General features: G+C 42.6%; 1 protein-coding gene across 2 annotated transcripts in view; it reads left to right on the forward strand.

Annotated features, from left to right (window-relative positions):
- The first annotated feature begins 8,296 nt into the window (after positions 1 to 8,296).
- Positions 8,297 to 27,658, forward strand: part of ep300a (EP300 lysine acetyltransferase a) — a 34,762-nt gene continuing 15,400 nt past the window's right edge. Inside the window, exons 1-15 of one of the 2 annotated variants that reach the window (XM_075457899.1) lie at positions 8,297 to 8,786; positions 10,774 to 11,453; positions 14,272 to 14,451; positions 14,681 to 15,011; positions 15,344 to 15,463; positions 16,685 to 16,915; positions 17,097 to 17,202; positions 17,327 to 17,452; positions 17,780 to 17,897; positions 18,573 to 18,714; positions 20,974 to 21,048; positions 21,275 to 21,360; positions 21,613 to 21,768; positions 23,164 to 23,649; positions 27,220 to 27,649. In XM_075457899.1, the coding sequence (XP_075314014.1) occupies positions 8,693 to 8,786; positions 10,774 to 11,453; positions 14,272 to 14,451; positions 14,681 to 15,011; positions 15,344 to 15,463; positions 16,685 to 16,915; positions 17,097 to 17,202; positions 17,327 to 17,452; positions 17,780 to 17,897; positions 18,573 to 18,714; positions 20,974 to 21,048; positions 21,275 to 21,360; positions 21,613 to 21,768; positions 23,164 to 23,649; positions 27,220 to 27,649 (3,361 nt within the window). In that variant the 5' untranslated portion in view covers positions 8,297 to 8,692. The remainder of the gene's footprint in view (positions 8,787 to 10,773; positions 11,454 to 14,271; positions 14,452 to 14,680; positions 15,012 to 15,343; positions 15,464 to 16,684; positions 16,916 to 17,096; positions 17,203 to 17,326; positions 17,453 to 17,779; positions 17,898 to 18,572; positions 18,715 to 20,973; positions 21,049 to 21,274; positions 21,361 to 21,612; positions 21,769 to 23,163; positions 23,650 to 27,219; positions 27,650 to 27,658) is intronic. The other variant, XM_075457900.1, reaches the window with a different exon arrangement.

Consider the following 27,658-nt stretch of genomic DNA (forward strand, 5'->3'; position numbering starts at 1 on the left):
AGAACTCTTCAATCACCTTTCCACCATCATTGTTACCCCATAATGTACAGATGACATTAGGGTTTCCACTCCATATCACTTTCTCTCCTAATTGCACTGCTAATTCATGCAGTATACACAGCCTCTTGCAGGCATTGTTAAACTTAACAACTAAGACATCTTCTTCTCTTTGACACGTTTCCACAACTCTGATCCTTTTCCCTCAAACTCTTATTTCCTATTCAAGGTTTTAAAAAGTTCACAGCTTTCATTAGAAAGTCTCTCTTGGCATACATTATTCATTATTTCATGGTAAGATGTTAAATGAATCCTTGAAACTCTTATTTGCTATTAAATTTGCTCACTCAGTCTTCAGCAAGGATCCTCATACTCACCATTTTCTTTTGAATAGTTAAACATCAGTATGCCCAGTTGGTTGAATAGTTTCCCTCTCTCAAATTTAAGCCACCACCATCTCTCCACCAATCTTTTAATTCCATCCTGACAACCTCTCATTCAAGCTCCTTTTACTGCTTTGACCCTCATCTTGCCTGCTTCTTCATTCTTGTATACCCCTCCCGATGGAATGCACTTTTTTTAACCTTTTCAATTTGTAAACATCATTTCTACCTGCAGTTACCATCATGATTTCATCACATACCTTTGTCAACTATGTCGACCTTTCAAGTCCAATATCTCTTACATCCAATTAACTTGTGGGTTTTACAAACCCAGTTTAAAAAAAAAGTTGGGAATCTCATAAAACTCATTAAACGATATTTAATTAACAACAGAGAACATATATATATATATATATAACATATCTAATGTTGAAAGTGAGACATTTTACAATTTCATGAAAATCTTTAGCTCATCCTAAATTGGATGGGGGCAACGTTTCTTTAAAAAGTTGGGACGAGGCAACATGGTGTTATATGGATGGTGGTCGGTGTTGTTCTTTATCTTGATTAACTTTTGCAGCATTCATCTTTTTATGTCCAGGGGATCCAGAGCAGTCCCCAGCTCAAGGCTTGATGGCTGCAGAGCAGATTGCACTCTCCACCACAGACTTGAAGAATTTATTTAACATCTTGGTGCACACATCGAAGGGCCTAAGCGGGCGTACATGAACCAAAATCGTCCGTACATTCCGTTATGTCCTTTCTTGTAGAGAGTCTCAGTGTTGCATTTCCAGTCCAGTCTGCTGTCCAGGTAAACTCCCTCCGCCTCTTCTCCTAGGATGGACAGTGTTGGGCTTACTCCTGCTAAAATCATCTTTTTTTGTTTTGTTCATACTCAAGATTAATGGTCAATCACACAAGGCCACAAAGTCATCGACCTGTTCCCTGTACTCAGCCTCTTGTCCGTCACTGATACACCGATATACTACAGAGCCATCTGAGTACTGGAAGTCTGAGGCAGTTAGAGTACAGAGAAACTGTGAGAGTACAGTCCTCTGTGGTGCTCCAGTGCTGCTGACCACCTTCTCAGACACACTAACCCTTCAGTCTCACAAATTGTGGTCTGTTTGTCAGGTAGTCAATAATCCAGGTGGTTTTGGAGGCATCAACCTGTATCATATGCAGCTTTTTACGCAACGTAGCAGGCTAAATTGTATTAAAAGCCCCAGAGAAATCACAGAATATGATCCTCACTGTGCTATCTGTTCTGTCCAGATGAGGGTGGGCTCGGTGAAGCAGGTTGATGATGACATCTTAAACACCCACCCAGGGCGAAAAGCAAACTGGAGTGGGTCCTTAAAGGTTTTCACTTGTTTATTCAAATGAGCCAATAACAGTCTCTCCAGGACTTTCATAATGTGGGATGTTAGGGCAACTGGTCTGTAGTCACCGATGGCAGATGCATGAGATTTTTTAGGTACTGGAACAGGGCAGGAAGTCTTCCTTGGAACTGGAACTTCGTCCTGACTCAGGCTGAAGGCTGAAGGCTGAAGAGGTGCAAACATGGCCCTATCCAAACCTTTTTGAGATGTGTCACTGTCATCATATTCAAATGAGCAATCATTTTTCATGAAACAGTAAAACGTATCACTTTCAACCTCTCATATGTTTTCTATGCTCTATATGTTAGCCCCTTGGTTCCTGTTGTGTAAAAGTATATCCACTTAAAACAGTAGACACTGTTGAAACTAATGGATGGATCCAAATGTAAAGACAGCGACTGGATAAGCTGATGCTGAGATTTATAAACAGAATTGAAGGTAAGTGTCTTCAGAAGGATGGAACGCATCTTTATGGCAGATGCAGGAAGATAATGTATCTAAGGACAATAAAGATGGATGAGTTCATTCGAAGTGACAACAAGTAAATTCAGAAAGACGGGACTAACAGTTTTGGCCGAGAAAGAGAGATTTTCCACTGGTGAAAACAATCTGACAATGAGTGAAGTGGAGCACTGGAAGAAGATACACTCAAACTGGGAGAAAGAGCTGGGGACACTTAAAAGAACTCAAAAGAATGACAACAGAAAGTCCAAGGATACAAATTATGAGGATGTTATGAATTGCGCTCAGATGAGTCAAACCCCCTGTACAGGTCGCCAGGATAGAAGGACAACAACAGGGCCACTATTGTCATCTGTGTAAATTTAAACAGACAGAAATAAAAAAAACACCCCACATATCCACATGCAGTGTCATTGCATTCAATTACGATGATGTGTAAGTTAAGCAATGTTTCAACTGTGGTGCGGTCAGTGGGTCGCTGTTTCAGGGAACCAAAAGTCCAGTGTTCAAATCATCTGGTGGCCAACACCAGCTTTACAGAAGTGGAGTCATATGCTACGTTTTCAATTGTTTCTTAAGGTCAACAAAGGCTTGTTATCTGCCTGGGTTCCACTTATTGCTATTGTTACAAGAGAAACAACAGTTCATCATTACTGTAAGACAAGAAGGTCGGCGGTTGGGCTGGAAGTTTTCAGGAACTTTGAGAGTTTCTTCACGTGTAACAGCAAAACCCGCCTCACTTATATGATGAAGCCAGCACTTATGAGGAACACTCTAGCAATGAAAGATCAATCAAATAATTATCTCAGTAACTGCGGATAAGTTTCCTGGAGTCACTAGCCTCACAAGTCAACCTTTAGTGGGTTGTAGACTCATGATGACTTTGGCTGACATCACAGGAGACTTTGTGGATCTGGCCTTCACGGTTATTTTTTCAAAGTCAAGCCAACACATAACCAACATGGCTACTACAACATTTTGCAGCAGCAGACTCCCATCTTACTTGCACCTATCAGGACCATTTGCAGTAGAACAAGGTAGCGCTATTTGACCATGAGTCTTGGCGAAGCATCATTTGACCTGGCTCCTGCCGTCACCCAGCCTAAACACACTTGAGATGGTTTAGGGTTGGACAGTAGAGTGAATGAAAGGTAGCCAACAAGTGCTCAGTATACAGTTCCTTGTAAAAGTAATCCCCTTTTTTCTCCTCTGCCCTGGAATTTAAATGAATTTTGCAGCATTTGTATCATTTGGAGACTGACCTTTTCCCAAATTAGGCCCCATGGGGAATTTGGGCATGCAGGCTGAAATGCAGATAATTGCATGTGTAGAATATGCTACTCGTAGTAGTCATGAAGCGACTGCATGTAAATTGTAAATATTGCATCCATGAAGATGATGGCTGTGTGGTAAAAAAAAAAGAAAGTATTTTACTCCAAACCATGATCATTTTTAACAAGTAGTTTGGATTTCTAGACCTAACCAAGTGAAATTACTGGTTATATCCAGTCAGGGATCAACACAATTTAATTGTAACATGTTGAGTTTACATTTAACCACGGCAACCAACAAAATGGCCTCCACCAGAGTGATGATGATAAAAAAAAGTGGTGTTATTTACTGAAATTGAGAAAAACCCAATGTCATATATTAGTTCTATACTCATGTCATAAGCACATGACAAAAGTGATCAAATGTTCTGAGGGTTGTTGGGTAATTCACATCACACATTCTCAGTGGGACTGGCATCTGTGCTGTTGCCAGACCATTCCAATACAAAACCACTTGAGTGTTGCTTTAGCAGTATGCTAAGCGTTTTATCATGCTGAAAGGCGAACCGCCGTCCAAATCTGAATTCTCTGGAAGACTTCAACAGATTTTCCCCTATGATCAATTCCCTTCTTGCATGGCCCCTGTGTTTTTGTGATCTGCCATATCTTGCCCAAGAGGCCTCAGTGCTCAGTTCTAAAACCTACTTGCTCTGTAAAACAGCAACTATTTTGTGCAACTATTTTTTATAAAATATTGTGCATTTATTCTGATCATACTTAGGTCTGGGAACTAGGTGTGCGTTTTCTCGTATTTGAGGCGTGGTTTAGGAATGCCTAGAGCCGTTTATTGGGCGCTACGAATGTCTATCAAATGACGTCAGGTTCTTCCCATGCTGCTTTGCGCGCGATTCATAGCCAATTGTATCACTTATACCAGATGACGACAGAAATTCGACGAGGAAGAAAAAAAAAATGGAAAATAAAAGTAAACTTGCGCTCTAAGCTACTTAAATTGATAACAAAGTAGGCCTATATGCTATATTCTACATGAATTTTTATGTTGTAGAGTTGTGAATTTATTTTAATAATGGAGAAATTGAGCAGCCTTGCTTTGTTGTCTACAGTAGTAGATCAACCCTCATCTTACTTTGAAGCTCCAAGCTCCCAGAAGTGACGTCGACGCAACTTTAGCAGCAGAAAAGCTATCAGGCTTGTGTTGATGATAATAATAAACTCCTGGACTATGTACAAACTTCTAAATGCATCGTTTTGTGGGTACAGACCATATTTGTACTACTGTAGAAGTTTGGTGTCATGACATGTGATTTTAGTGTGGTAATTTTGGAGATACTGCCAGGGTCCGTTAGCGCTTGTACTAAGCTATTCGGGATAACTCAGTAACTCAGCTGATGTTCAGCCAATATCGGAAAAACTTCGGGTGGGCTACTTGGCTGGATGTCACGGTTCAAATGACCCTAGGGTGAAACACTTTCTAAGGCTGCATTGAACGGTAACGTTGTGCCCGCTGTCATGTTGGATTAACACTCTACAAGCTTCGGTGTAGCGCATAGACGTCGTCATCGTCTTGCTGCGCCGCCCACCCCCCCAGTTCTGTGATTGGTTCCCAAACTCTAGCAAAAATAAGGGCGGTGGTTTCCAGGCTGACTTTGCAGTGAGAATGAAATCGAGCGCAAAGCAGCATGGGAATTCCCAGGCTAGATCATACATGGAATTAAAGCACGATTGCAACCCCTAAATACAGTGAAACTAAAATGTCATTTTAAAAAAAGTACATCCTCTTTATTCCTAAAGATATATGTACTAAGATGCAATAAGGTGCTGTTTACACATACCCGGGTATTTTGATAAACGCATATTTTCTAACCTTCGTTTGCAAAAAAAACTAGGTGCACACAGCCCCGTTTAAAGGATAAGACCGGTTTTTTGACATTGGGCCCTTGATTTCACATTATAATATGATGTTCTACTCACCCCTGCTTGTTGTTGGTCATTTGGAGCTGTTCCGAAGATATTCGCGAGGCGTCTGGCTGCTCTCTTGAGATATTCGGCCATGAAACGGTTTCCTATGGGCAAGCTTATACAGGCACAAACTATGCTGTTTATAATTTATTAATTACTCTACACTAGCACTGATAACGTAGAGGTGCGTCGCTTACTTAAAAAAATCCGGGTTACTGTCATTTTGAATTTTTGTCGTAAAGTGGGTGTTACTGACGTCCTCGTCGTGCTACTACCACAGACAGCCCACGGACCTGCTGCCTATTTATTCATTCGGCTAAAATTCAAAATTAGTAACCCAGATTTTTTTAAGTAAGCGACGCACCTCCACGTTATCAGTGCTAGTGTACAGTAATTAATAAATTATAAACAGCATAGTTTGTGCCTGTATAACGTTGCCCATAGGAAACCGTTTCATGGCCGAATATCTCAAGAGAGCAGCCAGACGCCTCTCGAATATCTTCGGAACAGCTCCAAATGACCAACAACAAGCAGGGGTGAGTAGAACATCATGTTATAATGTGAAATCAAGGGCCCAATGTCAAAAAAACGGTCTTATCCTTTAAAAAAAAAAAACACGTCTACATTGATCCACATAAATACGCTATCAAGAGCTGTTAAATTACGCCAAGCCTGACGGTGGCAGTGTTAGAACAATGAGAATTCCACACAAGCCAATCAGAACCCTAATAGAGAACCGCTGAAAGGAAGAACTTCCAGATCCTTTTCAAGAAGAAAATATGGCGCCAGGCTCATGTGTGTGGACTGATAGCGAGACTGAGCTACTTTTATACGTTGCGCTGGACTATAAAACTGCTAAAGCCGTGAAAAATGTCTTTGATGTTCAATACATTGTATAACTGTAATTTTCAAAATCACACAAGCGAGTATAGCTGTCAACAACAGAAATGCTGCTAGTACCTCCATGCTTGCCAGATAAACAATGGACGGAGAGAATTGCGTTTTCACTCTAGCATCCTGCCAACATGGCGGATAGGGGCGGGGCTCTGTACTATGACGACAACTCCTCATTCCATTCCCAAAACTCCGTTTTTGTCTCTTTCAACCAGTTTACACACAAACGCTAAACGGAGTTTTTAAAAAATCTCCACTTTAGCCGGAGTTTTTTTTTAGCTTCGTTTTCGGAGGAAAAAACTCCGTTTGTGTATAAACGAAAGGCACAAACGAAGGGAAAGGTCTTCGTTTATCAAAATACCTGGGTATGTGTAAACAGCACCTAAGGCTTAGGGGACTTGTGTAAAAACCTACAAAAAATACTGAGGTAAAATGAAAGAAAAAGTATCCATCCATCCATTTTCTATACCGCTGAATCCATCGGTCGAGTCGCGGGGGGGCTGGAGCCTATCCCAGCGGTCAATGGGTGAGAGGCAGGGTACACCCTGGACAGGCCGCCAGTCCATCGCAGGGCCACATAGAGACAAACGAGACAAACAACCACACACACTCACTCCTAAGGACAATTTTAGAGACACCAATTAACTTAACATGCATGTTTTTGGACAGTGGGAGGAAGCCAGAGTACCTGGAGAGAACCCACACATACACGGGGAGAACATGCAAACTCCACACAGAAAGGCCCCAGCCAGGAGTTGAACCTGGAACCTTCTTGCTGTGAGGCAATGGTGCTAACCACCACACCACCGTGCAGCCCAAAAAAAACCCTGATTGATTTTTTAAAAATTTTTTTATCCATTACTTTTTCTTTTTTTTTCATTTAAAAAAAAAAATAAAAAAAATCTATCAATCAAAAGTGGTGTGGGGATATCTATTCCCCCTTCCAAAACTATTATTTTGTAGAGCCACCTTTTGGCTTTTTCTGGCCACTGTCAGTCAGCCCAGCTCTGTGGAGTGTACAACTATAGTGGTCCTATGGACAGATACACCAGTCTCCGCTGTAAAGATTTCCAGCTCCACCACCATCCCTCAGTATTCCACAGAATTTTAAAAGTTTCTGATATTTTCTATTGCCCAACCCTGGTTGAGACCTCTCCACAACTGAGCTCCTTGGTCTTCGTGGTGTCATTAGCTTGGTGGTGCCTCTTGACGAGCTGTGTGCTGTATTTGGTTTTCACCAAACATGCTGCTGTGCATTATAGCCAAATAATGTAATGGTTCAGTAATTTAAAAAAAATAGATAAGATATAATGATTGGCTGTTGAGCAGTATGTTCTCAAAGTTAGATTTGGAAGAAAAACACTGACTTCTCAGACAGCTTTTTGTCTTTCCTCAAAGACACATGACCATTCTGGGCCAGTTAAATCCCAATTTATTGTAAGGGTTGATTCACTTAAAAAAGAGAGCCATCAGGAAGAAGAAAATAGCTGGTACTGAATATATATTGAATATTTGAACAATCAAGTTCCACCTTTTTCAGAGAAGTGACACATTTAGCTTTTTTTTCTTTTCTTAAGAGCTCCAGCTGCTAAACTGATTAAAAAATAAAAATAAAACAGATAGCCTGCATCAAAGGTAACTGTTCACAAATTCAGTTCTTGCAGCTGAACTTCAGAAACAGGAGGAGATGCAACTTTGGATTTTTTTTGCATCAAAGAATCTGCGAAAAATGTTTTTCTTTTTTTTTCTGTAATACGCATATCCAAGTCATTAAACATACTTTGTCCACCATTGCAGCTGCACATTTGTCAGTTGTATTTTTTTTATTTGCATCCCCTCATCCTCACCCGCTGCCACCCGCAGCACCACCACCGTCACTTCGCAGGCAAACAAGCCTTTTCTGCCGACATTATATTCACCCGGACTCCGCTGGAAAGGAGGCTGAAACGACGGATGCAAGCATGGAGGTGATACCCGGGAACAGTTTATTTACATCCGAAGCAGCACTTTAAGTTTAGAGGGAAGCTGATGCGAGTGTCTCCCTCTTCACTTTTACCGACCCCCTCCTCCTCCGCTGGCAGAAATTTATAAAGAACAAAAAATCCGACGAGGGAGGGAGGAGGGGGGTTGATATACGCTGAGGCTGAAATCGAGAGGCGAACCCAGGGAAAGAGGAGTAATTTGTACTCGGGACTTTCCCCCTCTTAGTACCCCAAAAGGAGGGGGAAAAGTCGCAGTATTGGAAACGAAGAGGAATGAGCTTCTAAGGGCGTGAAAACGTCTGCAATTGTGGATACTTTATATATTTTTATTTCGAAAAAATATGGCCGAGAACGTTCTGGACTCTGGCCCGCCTTCAGCCAAAAGGCCTAAACTCTCCTCTCCGGCACTTTCTGCCTCCGCCAGCGATGGAAATGGTAAGTTTTGTGTTAGGATATCATTTGTTACGATGTTTTCCGTTAACTTTGTCATTTTCGGCGGCTTGTTTGCTTGTAAGAGGGCGAAGACGCTGGATTAATCTTCTGTTTTTGTCGTAGCTTGCTAACGTTAGCGTGCTAGTAGTGTGTGTGTCGGACGTGACGAAGGGCTCACCAGCTAGCTCACATGCTAACAGCCATTTTAGCCGGAGGTAGCTGTTAGCCACGGGGCTAACGGTAGGCTAACCGACTGTCTTTGAGTCCACAACTGACGGTCCCGTGCTTAATGGGTACTTCAGCCGGGTTGATTATAAGCTCAATCCCAAGACAACTTAGTATGAAGTTTCTGTTGTCTTATAGTTTCACGAAAATGACAACCACCTACAGATACTGAAATCATGTACATGAGTTTTTAAGGCTACCAACGTCTCTAAGCACCTTGTTTTGGCCCCTCACCGAACTAACGTGAGCTGTCGTTGATATTGTTAACGTTACCGACAGCAGAGGCTGCTGATAGTGGTGCTGCTAACCGTTTGGGAGAGCTAAATTTAGGCCCAAGGGTCCGACCAATTGTAAAGCTTATATTAGCATTGTTGGTAGTTTTTCTTTCGATTGACGGCGTATGGCAGCAGCTGGAATTATGGCCTAGGAGGAAAACTGGAGCGTGGATAGCGCCATGCCCAACCACTGTGATGCAAACCAGAGAGTCAAGTTAACGAGCAAATACTTCTTCATCACTTCGTCATTTTTTTTAAATTAACCTATCTGCGACGATCAGCTGCGCGTTAGGCTGTCAGTTAAGCACTTGGCTGCCATTAGGTGACGGAGAAATCATTCAGTCGTTGCACATTTTTGTTACGTTGCATTATATGTTTTGAGGATCACTGCAGTGCTGTCAAGAGAATCACTAGCGTGCAAGGATGCAATTTATTGCTCCCAGCTTTATTGTTCTCAGAGGTTATTGTTGTGCTGCATGTTCAGTGCCAGAGTTAATTTTGGAAAAAATAGAAGCAAACAACGGTGATCTAGAACAATTAATTTTCACATAATCTCTCGTTATAAATTAATAAAAGGTGAGTAGTGCAGCTATGTTATTATTTTTAATCGCAGGTCGGTCATGTGATTTACAGTATAATTGTCTTTTAAAACATCAGGAAATTGTGGAAATCCTAACATGTTGTTCTATTTAATTGAAGTCTTTGAATTTTTTTTTTTGGGGGGGGGGGGGGTAATTTCAGATCAAAGGAAAGCCACAGTTTTGTTATGTGATGACACTGAACCTGCTGCTCTAAATGTGGCTTAAAGATTCATTTGTTCCTTTTTTCTGCCGATCATCACTTAGCAGACTTGCCTGCCACCAAAGAGTATTCAGTTTATGTTTGAAATATATGAATGCACATTTTTTTCTTCTTTTTTAAACTCGAGAAATTACCTTTACAACTAATTTATTTCTAAATGTCGAGTGGACCCAACAGCTATGTGAGCAATTTGATGGGTTGTCCTCCATCGTGAATCTTCTTACGGTTCCTAAGTTGTGTACAGTTGAACTCACTGGAGAAAAAGTGACACAGTGAGCGCGTCTGTATCAACTTTGTTTTGTGGCTTTAGGTTACTTCTATGAAATGCCCCACTTGTCGTCACGACTGCACAAAACTGTCTTTGCAACACATAGCATTTTCTATGTGTCTATGCATATACTTTCATACAAAAACGTACACTTGAGTTTTGAAATTCACTTCCAATTTTGTGCTTTGTTGTGGTATGCTTGGTGGCATTTTATTCATTTCTGATGAGACAATTGGTCATAGAGTGCTTAACAGCTTTTATGTCAAGCACGCAATTGCATTTTCACCCAATCATGCTGAAAAATGAAGGATTATACCAGCTTAACATGGCTGTGGCTCTTTGTCCTCTCCTCGCCCTTTCCAAGCTTTGTCTCCCATCTCATACTCTCCTCCCTCCTAAACTTTGCACTTCTTCGTTTCAGATTTTGGTTCACCGTTTGACTTGGAGCATGACCTCCCAGATGAGCTCATCAGTTCTAATGAACCAGGTTTGATCAATGGTGGGGACCTTAGCCAGCTGCACACCAGTCTGGGAGGACCTGCAGGGTTGGGTCCTATAGGGGGAAATGGAGGGGCAGGAATGGGTCTCGGGCTTGGCTCTGGAGTTCCTGGGGGTGTGGGTGGAGGCCAGGATGCAGTGGCCAAGCACAAACAATTGTCAGAGCTTTTGCGTGCAGGGGCAACTGCCTCGAATCAGCAAGGACATCAAGGAGCAATGGGAAGCCCAGGAGGCTCCACAGCCATGGGGCAGCACTTGGCGAACATAAAGGCATCCCCGGGTCAAGGGCCTCAGCAGATGATGGGTCAGGGGCAGCAGCACCTTTCCCCTCAGCAACAGGCCAGCATGATGCAGCAGCAACAGAATGCCGCTGCTGGAATGATGAGTGGCATGAACAGGGCCATGATTGGAGCGCAGCAGAAAGCCAATAATGGACAGCAGCAGCCAGGCATGATTGGGAACCAGGTGATGAATGGCTCCCCCAGGATGGGCTTCGGTAATCAGGGAATGGCTGGCAGCAGCAACCTGTTGGCTGAGACCCTACAGCAGCAAGGAGCTGGGCAGGCCGGGATGAGAGGCCAGCCACCTGGAGCAATGAGCAAGGTAGGGACTCCTTAAATGATCTGGTTCATTAATCACAGAAACTCTGTAACATTTCCGCTGATTAATTTGATTAACTTTATTAATTTATCCGTTACATGCTCATTGATGTTTGCCTCAAGATTATCTTTAAATCCCTATTACTATCTTTAAAACTGGCCAAAAACCAACAAAAAATAGCGTATTTAGACCATGTATTTGTGTAATTGTGTAATCAGTACAAAAGGTGTTTTTCTTCATGTTTCTTCCATGTGCAGTTTGTCCTGAAAATTATTCTAGCCTTTTAATTCACTTAAGTGGCGACGATGCTGCTGCTGCCACAAGTACAGATGCAAGACTTGTATGAAACAGCTTCTATGTGAAACAGCCAGGATCTAATTCACCCGAATCAAATGCTGTCTACATATACCAGACCAAACGTTTTATGGTTTGTGATTTGAAATGTCTAAATTTCCAAAATATTACAAATTGACCGCAGGCTCCACAGGCTGAGTAAATGATGGAATTGAGTTGTTCTCATCATTTAGTCCCAAGGGGGGGGGACTAAATCTCTGCAAGACATCACATCAATCCAAGCCTTTTTCACTGGATGGAAATATGGACCATTACGCACCGTATATTTAGATTGTCACGGTTGGTGCAAAAATATATGTGTATTGGTAGTAGTGGGATTCACAATAGAATCTGTAAAAAAATAACAAACTCGTGCCTTATGAGGAGCTAACGTGTCATTTTAATCTTAAGGAGAAAACATTTTGTAAATATCTCTAAACTTAAATGATATAACCTCCAGATTCTCTGAGACCACAGAGAAGCACATATTAGACTATCTGAATATGTCACAGGAGAGCCACACAGCTTCGCAACTTTATAGACTGACAAACTGCAGTATTGAATGATCCGTATGTATTTACCGCAGCAAAAGGCTTAAAGTCAGACTATGAGCAGAGGAAAAGGATGAATATTCTGTTAGACTGCAAGAAATGCACGATTCCTCGAGTAACTTGATTGCAAAAAATGAATCCATTAATCTGCACAAAATGTTCTGCCCATGTTTCCAATGCAAACGATAACATGCTTTTATACATTACTGACACAAAACTCCACTTTCTTAAAGGAAAAATTCTAATAATCGTAATGATAACAGATTGCATTTCTAATGCTTTTAAGGGTTAAGTTGCCTACAGTCCATATTGGACGTACAGTCTGACATATCCTCTCCTTACGAGCCCCAATCTTTGTTCACACGTTAGGTGTTTTGTATTGCAAACGCGGCAGATCATGCTTTATTACTCCCAATAAATATGGTCAAGTTTGTTTTTCTCCAAATAAAAGCTACAGTCTGACATCATTTGTATCCCATAACATTCAGGGAGACAATAAGCCCCGCAGAGTCTGCGTGAGCTCTGCTGACAAAAAGCGTCATCATCAGAGCCTTTCTGAAAAGTTCCGAAATATTCATCCAGAAGCTCTTAAAGGGGTCGCTCAAAAAAAGGCGGAGTGCTTTGAATAAGACGCTGGACGCAGCCCCTTTCGTCCGGTCGGGCACACTTCATTGGCATCCCTCATTGGCGACAAATGAGAAAAGACGCCGGAGGCTTTCGTTAGTGGCAGACTTGATTTGATGGCGTGATAGAGAGAACCAAGTAAACAATGACGAGCACAATCAGAGAAACGGTCGTGAGCTGCGGTCTTTAAAGGGAAACTACAAGAAAAGTTCACAAGATCCCAGATTATTTACAGACAACAGCACACTCTAAAAGAAAAAGATGGACAAATTATGTTCAAAGTAGGTCTGTTACAAATAATCGATGAATCCAAATGTTTGAGAAAATTAAGATCATAGCTACGTACTCGTCTTTATTGACCTGTGTGAAAATAAATGGGTGAAACTAACAGAAATGTGTTTTTTTTTTTCTACATTGTTTTTCACCATTTGATAGAGCTGACTGACAGACTGTCTCTTTACACTCTTTTAATGATGTCGCTCATGTCCTCTGTTGTAGACGTGTTTTCAATTTCTGTTTAGAAAACCTAAGACAAACAGAAATCTAGTGGAGATGAATGTAAGCACACTGTTACTCTTTATGAGGTATACACCTCATCCAGAAGTTTATTATTAAGCTATTACTGCTATAAAGATAAACAAGGAGGCAATTTGAATCATTAATGCAATTGTTTGTCAGATGCTTTATTGCCAGCTAAAACTTTGTAATCGCGATGGCCATAGTTTGTGTTTAACAGAGGTAGGAACCTTCCATAAATTTCTTTTCATATGGAAACGTACATTAGCGACACCTTTCTGGGTAATTGTTGTTGAGTCGCTGTTATGATTCAGCAGTACCTGCCTGGGCCAATAATACCAAACGTGTCAATAATGTGCATTAATGGTCTGTATGGCTCACCACAGCTGTCAGGGTTTTTTCAGACTTTGAGAAACGGCTACATTTTCGGACCTCTTCAGACTGAATCTTAAGATTTCACACTGTTCTCGGTCGGAATGCAGTAAAATCATTTTTGGACTTGCTGAAATAAGTCATCTCTGTTGTGCTATTTAGGAAAAAAAAAAAAAAAGGTTACAAGGTGTCCTACTTAGATTTCTAATCTCTGGTACAAATTGCAAGATTGTGGTGCCATATTCTAAAATGTGGGTTCATGTTTTACTTGAATGCTTTAAACGAAAAGGGGTTCATTGTAAGAAGACTGTAATTTTAGGTACTCTTTTCCTTTTTATATCCAATATGACTTTATTTTGCCCCTTCATTCTTCATTAAAACGTTTTTTTTTTGTGTCTTTCCTTTTTTTCATTGCGTTTTGCCAGATGGGGATGATGGGGAACGCAGGGGGCCCTTTCGGAGGTCCATATGGAGGTCAAGGAAATCAAGGTCTGGGAGCTGCAGGGCTGGGCCCTCAACTTCAGAGCAAAGGTCCCATGGCCAACAGCCTGGCCCATTTCGGTGTGGACAAGAAAAGCCAGCCCATGCAAGGAATGGGTGCTATGGTAAGGCATACGGTTAAGCACTTATAATACAACTGGTGTTGTTTTGTAATTTTTCATTATGAGTTGGAGAGACAGTATTGAACTTAATCTAATCATATTAACACTTTTTCTTTCAACAACCCTGTAATATTCAGCCTGATATTCTTTTATTTTATTCAGTTTATTTCCTCATTCTTTACTTGTCACATACATTGCAGTTTTTGCTAATTCCCTCCCACTTTGCTTCCAGGGCACCCAGCAGTCACAGGCAGGAGTGGGTGGTCCATCAGGTGGACCCGTGGGAGGAGCCCAGGGGATTTTGCCCAGCGCTCAGGTAGGCCTGGTAGGGGCCGGTGGTCCGGCCTCTGCAGCGTCTGCTGCGGCCGGAGCACCACCAACAGCTGACCCCGAGAAGCGTAAGCTAATCCAGCAGCAACTGGTGCTCCTTCTTCACGCACACAAGTGCCAGCGGCGGGAGCAAGCCAACGGAGAAGTCCGACAGTGCAACCTGCCCCACTGTCGCACCATGAAGAATGTGCTTAACCACATGACTCACTGCCAAGCTGGCAAATCCTGTCAAGGTTAGTGGGTGATGCGTGATCCTGGACTTATTGTTGTATCTGCAAAACAGCCTAGTTTTTATTACACAGGCCGTATCTTCCAATAAAAAATTACATTGGGCCACACTGGAACAGTGAAGTTCCTGGACAAATAAGGATTAAACTCCATGTTTTGGCTGTGCAGACAGCGCATTGCAACTGCTTGTTGATTCAGGAGCTCTTTTTAGTTAAAGTCTGGAACTTCTGATTTCAGTTTTGTTTTTTCTCCTTTGACCTCACTCTGTAATCTTTTGTTATCCATGTATGTTGTGTTTTCCAACTTTCCCTGACGCTTTGCTCTCTTTCATTCTCAGTGGCTCACTGTGCATCCTCAAGGCAGATCATCTCTCATTGGAAGAACTGCACGCGGCACGACTGTCCCGTCTGCCTGCCGCTGAAGAATGCTGGAGACAAGAGGAATCCGCAGTGTGAGTGTCTGTATCTGACCAAAACGTTGTACCTACACATCTTTTTTTGTTTTTGTTTGTTTGTATAAAGTATACTGTGCTATCTGATTGAGTTTGTTTTAGGTTATTTTGCAAATATATAGAAAGGTTTCTTGCTTACAAACTATACTGGATGCATGCGCATCTATGGGGCGAAAACCATGACGGCAGTCTTTTGTATGTGCATTTGGGATCATTTGTATCAATTCTTTTTGACTAGATAGTTGGAAAAACTCAATCATAAAGCACCATTTCATTGTTCAGAGTTTCTACATAGACTTGTGGAAAATGTCAAAACAATATTTCTGAATGACTTTAGTTGATTTACTGCCGACAGTATCAGCAGCATGGTATTAAGGTTAGTTTCTCTAGTTTCAAAGCTTCACAACAAGTTTTTACTTTACAATCTGCCACATTTAACAGAAATGACACTCCCTATACAAGACACCTCAATCCAATCCTGGTCAAAAAATAGTGTTGCGATCTCTATTTTCCATCAATATGCAAAGTGAAGTGAATTTTTGAAGCAGTCAGAGGTGACAGATTTATTTATATAAATGACGTGTTCTAAGCTAACAATTTAATCATTTCTAGCCGCTGTCCCAGACTTAAGTTAGCCGTCATATTTCTAAGTGAGTAATAGCACGGCATGATGCACATTATCGAGAATGTCATTGAGTGTTTTTACAGAGGAAAATCTGCGTTTGGACAAATCCTGCTTATAATTATGTTCTCCGTGTAGTTTTATAAGATGACTCGAGGGATCAGAGTTCTGCATTTTGAGACCTAAAGAGACTTTGTTGGCTTTGGGACTTGCGGGACCTGAGTCAGCTCTTTAACTGGCACGGATCCTTCTTCTTGTGGCAAAGGGCTGTGATCTCCTGTCAATTTTGAGTTTATTGCCTTGTCTTCTCTGTTTAGCTCAACTCTGCCAAACAAACTGGGTTGAGTTCTGCTTTCTGCACCTTAGTTGCACACACACCCCTATGTGACTTTGCACAAAAAACAGTCTTGTCTGGCTATACTTTGGGCTGTATTGGAACCAACAACTTTTTGTGATCTGATTTGTAGTGTGAAGAGTTGTTGTACGATTTTGCGAACATTTGCACAAGTATTGATATTTTGTTCTTAAGAACAGGTGTTTAGTTTCTCAGAACCTGATGCATATGTTGGATGATTTATTGACCAACTCCTCTCTTGCCTTTGCAGCTCTACTTGGCGCGGCTGCTGCAGGACTGGGCACCTCTCTTGGGGCAGTTCCTGGTAGCCAACCAAGTAATCCCAACCTCAACCCACCCAGCCAGATTGACCCAAGCTCTATAGAAAGAGCCTATGCTGCCCTGGGCCTCACCTACCAGGGGAACCAGATTCAGGTTCAGACTGCCCAGCCCAACATGCCCAACCAGGGACAGGCTGGTATGAGGCCTCTGAATCCAATGGGTAAGTCGAGCTGGAATTTGTTTACTTGCTGTAGAAGGCACTAGAAAGTTTAGAGCATCTGAAAAAGTAAATGTCTCCCACTTTTGAGACTGATGACATGTAAATGTACATGTTGAGGAGAAACCTTGTTCACTCTGCATAATATGTTTAAATATTTGATTTTCATCATTTCCATGCATAGGTGTAAATCCTATGGGTGTCAATGGAGGTGTTGGTGCCTCCACTCAGAGCCAACAAGCAAGTCTGCTTCAGGATACCATGATGCATCTCAATGTGAACAGCCAAAGGTAAGTAGGAAATAAAAACACACACATGACCAATTCCATGATGAGAAGTATCTTTCACTGGCAAGTGCTTCCTTTTATTTTTTTTTAACGGTTGTTTAAGTGTTGTCCTCCACGTCTCTTACAGTCTGATGAATGATGCTGGTGGGGTAGGTTCCATGCCCACAGCAGCCCCTCCCTCTGCCACAGGCATAAGGAAAGGCTGGCATGAGGACATCACGCAGGACCTTCGAAACCACTTGGTGCACAAGCTGTGAGTATTAATTTGAAACTCCATGATGAATTAATTTTTGCTTTGCAGATGTATGGCGGTTTAATACAGCCCCAGTTAGTGCCTGCTGCATACGGCAGATGGTAGCGTACACATGCACTGATAGACAAGTATGTCTTTTATGAACAGACAAAACTAAAAGTAGTTGACTACAATAAGCATGTATTTGTTTTGGCACTTCTCAAAGACATAGGCACACACAATGGGAAAGCCTCTCCTAACAGAGCTACTTGCTCGGCATTATAAGGACTTTGTTTCAACCTGTCCATCATCCCATTGTTTCCCCTCTGTTTGCTTGCCAACCCACAGTGTCCAGGCCATCTTTCCAACTCCAGATCCTGCTGCCCTCAAGGACCGTCGAATGGAGAACCTTGTGGCCTATGCCCGAAAAGTTGAGGGTGACATGTACGAGTCAGCCAACAGCAGAGTAAGTTGCTCTCTTCTTTAGTTCACCAAATTTCTCAGAGAACTACGATAAAACTTTAAAGGAGAATTCCGGCATTTTTACAAACAAATCCCATCTGTTTGAGACCAAGGAAAGTTTGCCAAAGGGAAAAACGCGAGAAATTTTCATGCCTGCTGCGCAAAGTTGTCCGATTGCGCTGATCGATTAATTTGTGCGCATGCCTGTGGAACACAGAAGCTGAGAAAGGTAATTACGCTGTTTTTGAAATCTCAAAATTTATAATGTCTGTGCTAGCTAATGGTATGGTTAGCCCCTGGGTTGAATTGTATTGCTACTGACACCACGGCCAATTCGGTAAAAAGTATTTTGATACACGTTAAGAGCCTCAGGAAAGGTTAAAAGCTTGCCTGATAGAGCCCGCTTTCATGGAAATCAGCGCAATCGGACAACTTTGCGCAGCGGGCATGAAAATTTCTCGCGTTTTTCCCTTTGGCAAACTTTCCTTGGTCTCAAACAGATGGGATATGTTTGTAAAAATGCCGGAATTCTCCTTTAAGTCATTTTGAATCCTTAGTTTAAGAAAATGAGTCCGCCTGCTATTGCAGAATGAGACTGGAAACCTAGTATTTATGAAATACTGCCGATGATACTTTTAATGCTTTGCGCTCCCTTATTGTCTTGCCCTCTTTTTTGCAGGCTGAGTACTACCACTTGCTGGCAGAGAAGATCTATAAGATTCAGAAAGAACTGGAGGAGAAGAGGAGGACCCGGCTGCAGAAGCAGGGTCTGGGCATTGGGCCTGCTGGCATGGGTCAGCCTCAAACTGGGCTCCCTCCGAGTGAGTAGATATGTAGCATACGTAGACTAGAATCAACCTATGTCAAACTCTGTTGCATATGAGTGATAATTTATCTGGTATAATATGACATGCTTTTATCTCGCACCTTTTGCTTTATCCAATTTTTTGGATTTAAAATTGGTTTCAGTTTGTGAATGCACATTTTAGTTATGTAAAAAAAAAGACTGTGAACCCTCTTTTAGTTCTAGTATTAAAGAAAATCCCATGGTCCTTATCCAGTCTTATAATTAGGTAAATACAGCCTCAGATAATCAGCATTGCAGTGAGAAAGATTATTCACAAGTAGAAAACAGATGGTCGTCAATCTGCCCCAGAGTGGAGTTCCCAGCAAGTTCAACTCAAGCTCCTACCAGCTTGGGCCGAGAAAAACTGTGGAATACTCCGAGCTCCATCTCAGACTCTACAGGTCTCAATTTACATATTAAATGTTAAAGTTCATGTCAGTACAATTCAAAAAGACAAACGGCTCTTCTCTCTAAAAAGAAACATGGCTTAGGCTTGTAATGTTGCATCTGAATGAACCACAAAACCAGAAACATTGTCCCTTTGACAGACGAGACCTCAATGGAGATCTGCGGTGATACTGGAGAGCACCATCTTTGGTTAAAAACCTAACTCCGCATCAACACCTCATAGCAACTATCAAGCAGCCAGAGGACCTCTGGACATTTTGGTAGTCATTAAGCTGACCACAAATTCCTTGTGTACCAAAATTTTGAAGAGGCCATCAGTTCGACAGTTTAAGCTTTGCTGATACGGAGTCATGCAACGGGACAATGATCCCAAGCACAGCCGCAAATCAAACAGAATGTCTGAAGAAGAAGTTGTTGCAATGATCCAGTCAAAGTCCATGCTTTGGCAGGACCTTAAAGGGGAACTGCGGTATTTTCAACATTAAGCCTCTTTTCTGAGTCGTCTCCAATGTTTTAGAACCCCCCTCACCGCTTTTTTGATGTTTACTGCTGTCTCTGGTATTTGCCTAATTTTGATTCTTCTCAACCTGCTTCAGAACGGCTACTCATGCGCATGTCTAGAAAGGTCCGTAAAAGCACAATAAACGTCCGTTTTCAAAATAATCAACTCACCGGAGTGGTTACTGGTGTGCACTGGTAATCCATATCAAATTTCGTGGCGAAAAGTTGCTTCTGTCATGTTTTATTTGACATTTTGTACTGGATGTTCGTTGATATTACTCCGCCACCGCTAAGAAAATAGTGCGAGCATGAACGAGCTGCCAAATAAAACACGACAGAAGCAACTTTTCGCCACGAAATTTGATATGGATTACCAGTGCACACCAGTAACCACTCCGGTGAGTTGATTATTTTGAAAACGGACGTTTATTGTGCTTTTACGGACCTTTCTAGACATGCGCATGTGTAGCCGTTCTGAAGCAGGTTGAGAAGAATCAAAATTAGGCAAATACCGGAGACAGCAGTAAACATCAAAAAAGCGGTGAGGGGGGTTCTAAAACATTGCCGACGACTCAGAAAAGAGGCTTAATGTTGAAAATACCGCAGTTCCCCTTTAAGAGAGTTGTATATCAACAAATGCTGCAAATTGTTATTAGTTTGAGCAACATTATAAAGAAGAGTGAGCCAAAATGCCTCCCCAGCGAAAGAAAGACTTGATAATGTCAAAAATAAAACAACTGCAGTTTCTCTGAGTCTGACCTTGCGGTGAACTTGCTGGGACATCCACTCCTGGGAATATTGACAACCGGTTTTAAATGTTTGACTTTTGACTGATGTCTTTCCTCCTTGGCATTGTATTAACGCACACACCTGAATGCTCCGCACCTGCAAACTACCAAAAGTCCTGCTTTTATAGAGGCGCTCGCACTTGCTGATGATCACTTGATCGAGTGGGCTGACAAGCAGCGCTAATGCCTATGGAAGCAGTAAGGGTGGACACTGCTTCGGCATTCTCAATGAGTTCTTGTTAGATAAATGACAGTTTAATTTGTCATGTGGTGCTGTTCATCTGAAGTTCTGTTCTCCTAATTTCATGGCCACATGATCTTTTTTTTCTTTGAACCTTAGAATTCAAATGGGGGTGAACTTTCTTTTTTAACATAGATAGATAGATAGATAGATAGATAGATAGGTAGGTAGATAAATCCTTTATTGATCCTGAAGGAAATTGTGGACTCGGCAGCATTTGCATCAATAAAGCAAACATCACCATAACTACATTCATCAGTTAATGACTGTCTCCATCTCATGCTCATTTTTCCAGATGGTCCACTCCCTGACCCTTCAATGGTGCGACCACCTGGACCAAATCAGATGGTCAACAGAATGCAAGGCCCAGGTAGGAATTGCAAACCAGGAGACATAACTTTAACATTTTGATGTGTGATAGGGAAATTTGAAAGCCCAAATATTTGATCACAGATCAAAGATGCAGTAGACGCTGCATTGTGTTAAACCCTTCTTGTGTGATATTAGGCCTTCATTTCAGCACATGTATACAAGGCTTGTGTAGATTCCACATAATATATCTCTTGTAAATGGTAACTCCCTTTTTGTTTTGTCAGGTATGACTCAGTTCAACCAGATAGGGATGCAGTCTATGACCCAGAGGTCCACACCTCCTCTCCCCATTGGACCATCTGGCAACCAGGTCAGTAGAATAGAATAGAAAAATACTTTATTCATCCCCCAGTGGGGGAAAATTCAAATTCATGTAACACATCGTTTTTTTTTTATCCACACAAATCAGGTTCACTCAAGAATCCTTGTGCACGGGCTATTACATTATTTTTCAAATACTTTTTGGTAAAGAAATACACATTGGGTTGTTAGCAGCTTCCAACAAAGTTTTCTTTAAAGCTGCTTTGAAGATTTCTGTAAATGTTCCTTTTTATACTTCTAGATGATCGGAATGGTTGGACCCAGAGTGGGGCAGCCCAATGTCAACCAGCTGCAGAACCAGTATCTGTCCCAGGGACAGTTTCCCGGCCCAGGGCCTGGAGTCGGAGCAGCTCAGTCTGGGATGGCCCAGCCTGGAGCGCAGGGAAACATGACACAGGTAAGCAGGCCCACAAACCCCCCCCTTTGTCTTGGATATTTTAATTGTAGATCTGTGACCATTTACAATAGTCTTTACCAAGAGCAGAGTTGATCCTGAGTATTCATTCGGTCTTACAACATGTCTAAACAAAAAAACGTTGCATGAGCAGCAGCAACCAGTTCTCTCCAGCCGCACAGGTGGCAGTCAGGTACAGTGTTGAGCGTAGGTCACCTGAACAACGCACAGCAGCAGTAAATGATCGCATCGCTGCAGAAAGTGTGCAAATGTAGAAAAAGAAAGTACTCAAGTCAAACATCCATATAAATTCCCATCACAACAAATACAACGGTTCACCTGATTGTGTTCAAACTGTATTCGCATGTTTCTGTCCCCTGTAAAGTATTAGTAATGATTGTTGGAGCTGTTTAAATACAGTTGCCTTTTGGTAGATGAATGTAAAGGTGTGCTAAACTCCGCCACATAGCCAATATGAAGATGTGCTGCTGAATAAAATACAAAATGCCTTGATTTTATAGCCTTATAACTTTGTAACATATTTTAGTTCTAAGATGTACACAAAGCTCTACAGTTACTGTACCTAGATCTGTTTTTTTTTTTTTTTTTTGTACATTATCACCAGACAGCAGTACACTGTACCGAGAGATGTGTTGTAACTGAAAGTAATGGCAAGTTGCTGAGCTACCGAACTTTCTTGTTTTAAAGCACCAGATTTCCCTGTAAACGCTGCCTTTGACACCACCTAATACCTCAATAGCCCTGTCTGGCCCAAGGGTATTTCCCAGGCCAAAAGCCCTGACTCTTAGCCCCAAAGGGGCCCAGATCAAGTCCTGCCTGAGCCCTGGAAGTAAGTGTGGAAAAGCTATTGGCTTTGACACAAAGTCAATCACCTGCTTTTGGCTTAATAGATGTTGCTAATGATTGTACTAGCGTTCTTAAATTAGAGAAAAATTGACTGAAACGATTGCTCTGGTTGAGGGCTAAATATTTCCTTTTGTTGTGGAGATGGGTTTGTGTGTCTTACTTGTGCTTCTCATCAAGAGCACTGTGATTATTGTCTGCAGGTAAGACACTGACTATGCAATAAGAACTTGACACAACCCTACTTTAAAAAAGCTCCCACTGAAATATTTATTTAAAGCTCGCAAGCCAAAACATGGGTGGTGTGGACAAATTTACTGATTTATTGTAGAAGCTGTTTTGTTACTTCTGATGCATGTGAGACGATAGATATGAAACACTGTCTTTTTAAACACAGTTGGATGATCTTCTGTGTGATAGATTTCCATACATGTTTAGTGTTCTTAAGCAGTACCTTTTTACGCTTCTCACCTCTGTGCACCCCTTTTGTGTGCCTGCTGTTTTTAACAGCCGTCTTGTCTTTTCTATCCTCAGACACAGATGGGAACTCCTCCCTCTCTCTCAGTTCCTAGTCCTCTAGCGCAGCCAGGCTCAGTCGGTGGAGTCTCCACAGTGGGGCCAATGGGTCCCCAGAGCGCGGGTGGTGGAGGTCCCAACTCATCTGTAGGAGCTCCTGCTTCCTCTGTGACTCCATCGAACACAAACCAGCAACCCAACTCCATCCCCCATTTGGGAGCCATGCGTGGCAGCTCTCCCTCTCCTGCACACAGTCGATCGCCTACACCCCACCAAACACCTCCCAGACTAGCTGGATCGCAGACTCCGCAACCACACACCCCCAGTGCACCGCAGTTGGCACAGCCTTCAGCCCTTCAACAGAATCAGCTTGGTCAGGGCCCTGGCTCCAACAAGCCACTCCAGCAGCAGCAGCACATGGGTCCCTCTGGTTCCACCACTCCATCTCACCCTGGACTGGCTTCCAGCTCAACACCACATAGTGGACAGTTACCGCGCACTCCGGTCAGTATTGCATCAACTTGAAGGCTTAATTTTCATTAAGAACAGTTTACATTAATTCTGTAGCAGCTCATCATGTTTTATCCCTTTATTTATAATATATGCAATAGTGTTTAATCAATACTATAAATCTTTCAACCAAATTAGCATTGAGTATGACCACATTGCTCTGAAAATTGGCACCACAATCCCCCTAAGTACATTTGTGCAGTTTATGAATGCTCTTGATGAGCATATTGTGAAGCATCTTGAAGAAATAGCTTTTCTGTGGCTTCTGTGTGTCTCAGATTTTCTCCTCAGAGCAGCTAACCCCATACTGGCTCCATGATATTGAATTCTGGGATCTGTAGGGGGGTTGCCATCTGTTATAGCACTCCCTCTGTCCTTTTTTATCGCAGAAGAAATGTATTTCGTGTCTCTGACTATACGTTTTTGGTCATTGTCACGCTACAGAATGAAATAGTGCAGTGTAATTGTTAAGAATCTGACTACAGCTCTCAACATTGCAATGAGCAGTTGTGACAAATTTTCAAGTTCCATTTGCAGAAATGTACCTCCACAGTTGTGGAGGTAAATGCTGCCATTGCCCTGCAGTGAGCTATCTGCTGTTAGTGCAAGAGCCCGAACGATATATCAGTGGGCCGATATGATTGTCGGATATATTAGCCTGTAACACATAAACCGTATTAGGGGTGCGCGATCTGACGATATAAAATCGTGACTGGCGAGGAAGAGTGGAGAATCGCAGGCGATCTACCAAATTAGAGAAACCGTATAGATCGCCTTTGCCAATCAGCGCAATGATTTATTATTTTATTTTATTTTTTTTAATGCTGGTTCCCGCCGATGCGGCAGACGTAGGGCGTCCTTAACCTAACCGACCAATCATAGCGAACTGTGCGTCGTGACACTTTCTTACACGCCTCCATGTTGTGTTTGTAAATACTTAGAAAACGCATGGACAGCCATGGCTGAAAGCCAAGCCGACGAGCTGGTGAAGAAGAAGAAATCCACCTCTGTAATTTGGAATTGGTTCGGGTTTTCTTCTACCCTAACCCACTGCTGCTGGTCCACATCAGGAATGGGAACAGCAGCAGCGGCACCATCCACAGCGGCGCACGGGAGAAACTCACGGCCAGCAGCAGCACTCTCGGGTCGGATGAGGAAACCGCTAGCTCGTAAGCTAACTACGGTGCAAGAGAAAAGGGATGCACCGCGAACGTGACAAACATTACACAGTTGAAAAGTACTCCTTTAGGGCGCTCTGGTGATGGCAGTGCGTGACTGTGGCTGCAGTAAATGAACATGCAACGTTGCTCATCTGTTGCTAAATGGCATCATGAGGTGGAGTCAAGTCGTCATCAGTGGTTCGTTTTTCTATTTCCGGTTGCTTCACTCACTGTGTCAGATGTCATTAATTAGATCATTATTTTTCATCTTGAATTGGGTTACAGTTGAATTACAATGTGTTGATTGCCAAATTCTTTCTTTTACTCCTTAGCTCTTCTGTGGTTTTTTTATGGAAAAAATGTTGTATCACGATTTTTTTTTTTGCATAAAATCACGATTTCGATTTTTTTTATCACGATCTTCCATCCAAAAGAAAAAAAAGACCAATTACAGTAGAGTTAAGTCGACATGCTGAACCACAGAAGAGCTAAGGAGTAAAAGAAAGAATTTGGCAATCAACACATTGTAATTCAACTGTAACCCAATTCAAGATGAAAAATAATGATCTAATTAATGACATCTGACACAGTAGCCCCTTTCATACTGCCGAATAACCCGCGTTTAATTCGCGAATTTAGCGTGTCCGCTGTTGCGTTCACACTGCCGACCCGGGCTGCCGCGTCAACTCGACTCGCCTTTCGACCCGCGTCGGACCCTAGTCTTTTTGCCGAGTTTGATGTGAACGCAATCGACGCGGGTCGGACGTGGGCGTGGCGTGACGTGAGGAGTTTAAAAGACAGAATGGACAGCTGATTCAGAACAACAGCGACAGGTGAGGACAAGTTTTACTCTGTTTTAGCCTACATCAAGTTCGAGACATTTTTGAAGATGGCCAACTGGGGAGACAAGGAGGTCCGCGAGCTCCTCAGCCTCCGAGCAGAGGACGTTATTTACCGCCACATGTCGGGTACGGTGAAGGATGGACCTCTGCTGGAAGGGCTGGCGAGAAAGATGGGAGAGTGCGGTTTCCCACGCAGCAAGACGCACCGTAAAGTAACATCTCCATGAACTGCATATGCAATTGCAAAAACGAGTTCTCAAGGTGTCCCGCCATCGTTTATTTGAAAAATTTGATGCAGACAGGTGTATTTAACCCTACCTCCGACGCATGGCTTGTGCCTACGTCATTGTACACGCCCAGCATTTTATGTGTTTTGTGTGACGCTCTGCCACTAGGCAACGCCCCCTGAACTCGGCTTCAGGCGACACGGGTCACCCTGACATGCCAAGCGTTCACATTGCTCGACGCGGGTCGAAGGTGCAATTTGGACCCGCTAAGGTAGCGGGTCGCAGTGTGAAAGGGGCTAGTGAGTGAAGCAACCGGAAATGGAAAAACGAACCACTGATGACGACTTGACTCCACCTCATGATGCCATTTAGCAACAGATGAGCAACGCTGCATGTTCATTTACTGCAGCCACAGTCACGCACTGCCATCACCAGAGCGCCCTAAAGGAGTACTTTTCAACTGTGTAATGTTTGTCACGTTCGCGGTGCATCCTTTTTCTCTTGCACCGTAGTTAGCTTACGAGCTAGCGGTTTCCTCATCCGACCCGAGAGTGCTGCTGCTGGCCGTGAGTTTCTCCCGTGCGCCGCTGTGGATGTGCTGTGGATGGTGCCGCTGCTGCTGTTCCCATTCCTGATGTGGACCAGCAGCAGTGGGTTAGGGTAGAAGAAAACCCGAACCAATTCCAAATTACAGAGGTGGATTTCCTCTTCTTCACCAGCTCGTCGGCTTGGCTTTCAGCCATGGCTGTCCATGCGTTTTCTAAGTATTTACAAACACAACATGGAGGCGTGTAAGAAAGTGTCACGACGCACAGTTCGCTATGATTGGTCGGTTAGGTTAAGGACGCCCTACGTCTGCCGCATCGGCGGGAACCAGCATTTAAAAAAAAAAAAATAATAAATCATTGCGCTGATTGGCAAAGGCGATCTATACGGTTTCTCTAATTTGTTAGATCGCCTGCGATTCTCCACTCTTCCTCGCCAGTCACAATTTTATATCGTCAGATCGCGCACCCCTATTCCTGATGTATTATGACCATCTTGTGTCGTGTTGATATGCTTTAGTGTTTTAATTTAATACTTTAATTTGATTCCACTTATATAACACATTATGTTACTGTGTGTAGCAGTACTGTATATTACTTGTTTATAATAAGACTAAACATTCTTACCCTTCCCTCAGTTATGATTACCCAGTTGAACCTGTTGATTTTATCTTTGTCCTTCTTTTTTACCTGCTATTTATTTCATCCCTTTGTTCTCCCGTATGCTTCACTATGTCACATCTACCATTACCTTGCACCTGAGTTTGTTTTTCTTTGTTTCTCTCTGTAGTTGTCCCAAAAAGGCTCATTCCCAGCAGACAGTCAGGCCCTGACTCCAGCCTCTGTCAGCAGTCTGGACACTTCGTCCCAGCAGCCACAGTCAAACACCTCAGCCACCAACCTCGAACCCAAGATGGAAGTCAAGCATCAGGATGATGAGGAAGAGGGCGACGGGGGCGGCTGTTCCAAAGGAGGGAAACTCAGCAATCACAAAACGGAGGAAAAGCCTATAAAATCCGAACTGAAGAAGGAGTGTTCTGGAGAGGGAGGTAAAGGAGTTCCTATGGATACCTCCACAACATCGCAGACAACAGGAATAAAGCTGGAAGACAGGAAACCGGAGGTGAAAAAGGAGGTGAAAAAGGAGGTGAAGAAAGAGGTGAAGGAGGAAGAGGAGACCTCGGAGGCAGTTACGCCACAGACTCCAGCGAAAAAGAAGAGTATGACGA

The sequence above is a fragment of the Odontesthes bonariensis genome, chromosome 23 (assembly GCF_027942865.1).
Source record: "Odontesthes bonariensis isolate fOdoBon6 chromosome 23, fOdoBon6.hap1, whole genome shotgun sequence".
NCBI lineage: Eukaryota > Metazoa > Chordata > Actinopteri > Atheriniformes > Atherinopsidae > Odontesthes > Odontesthes bonariensis.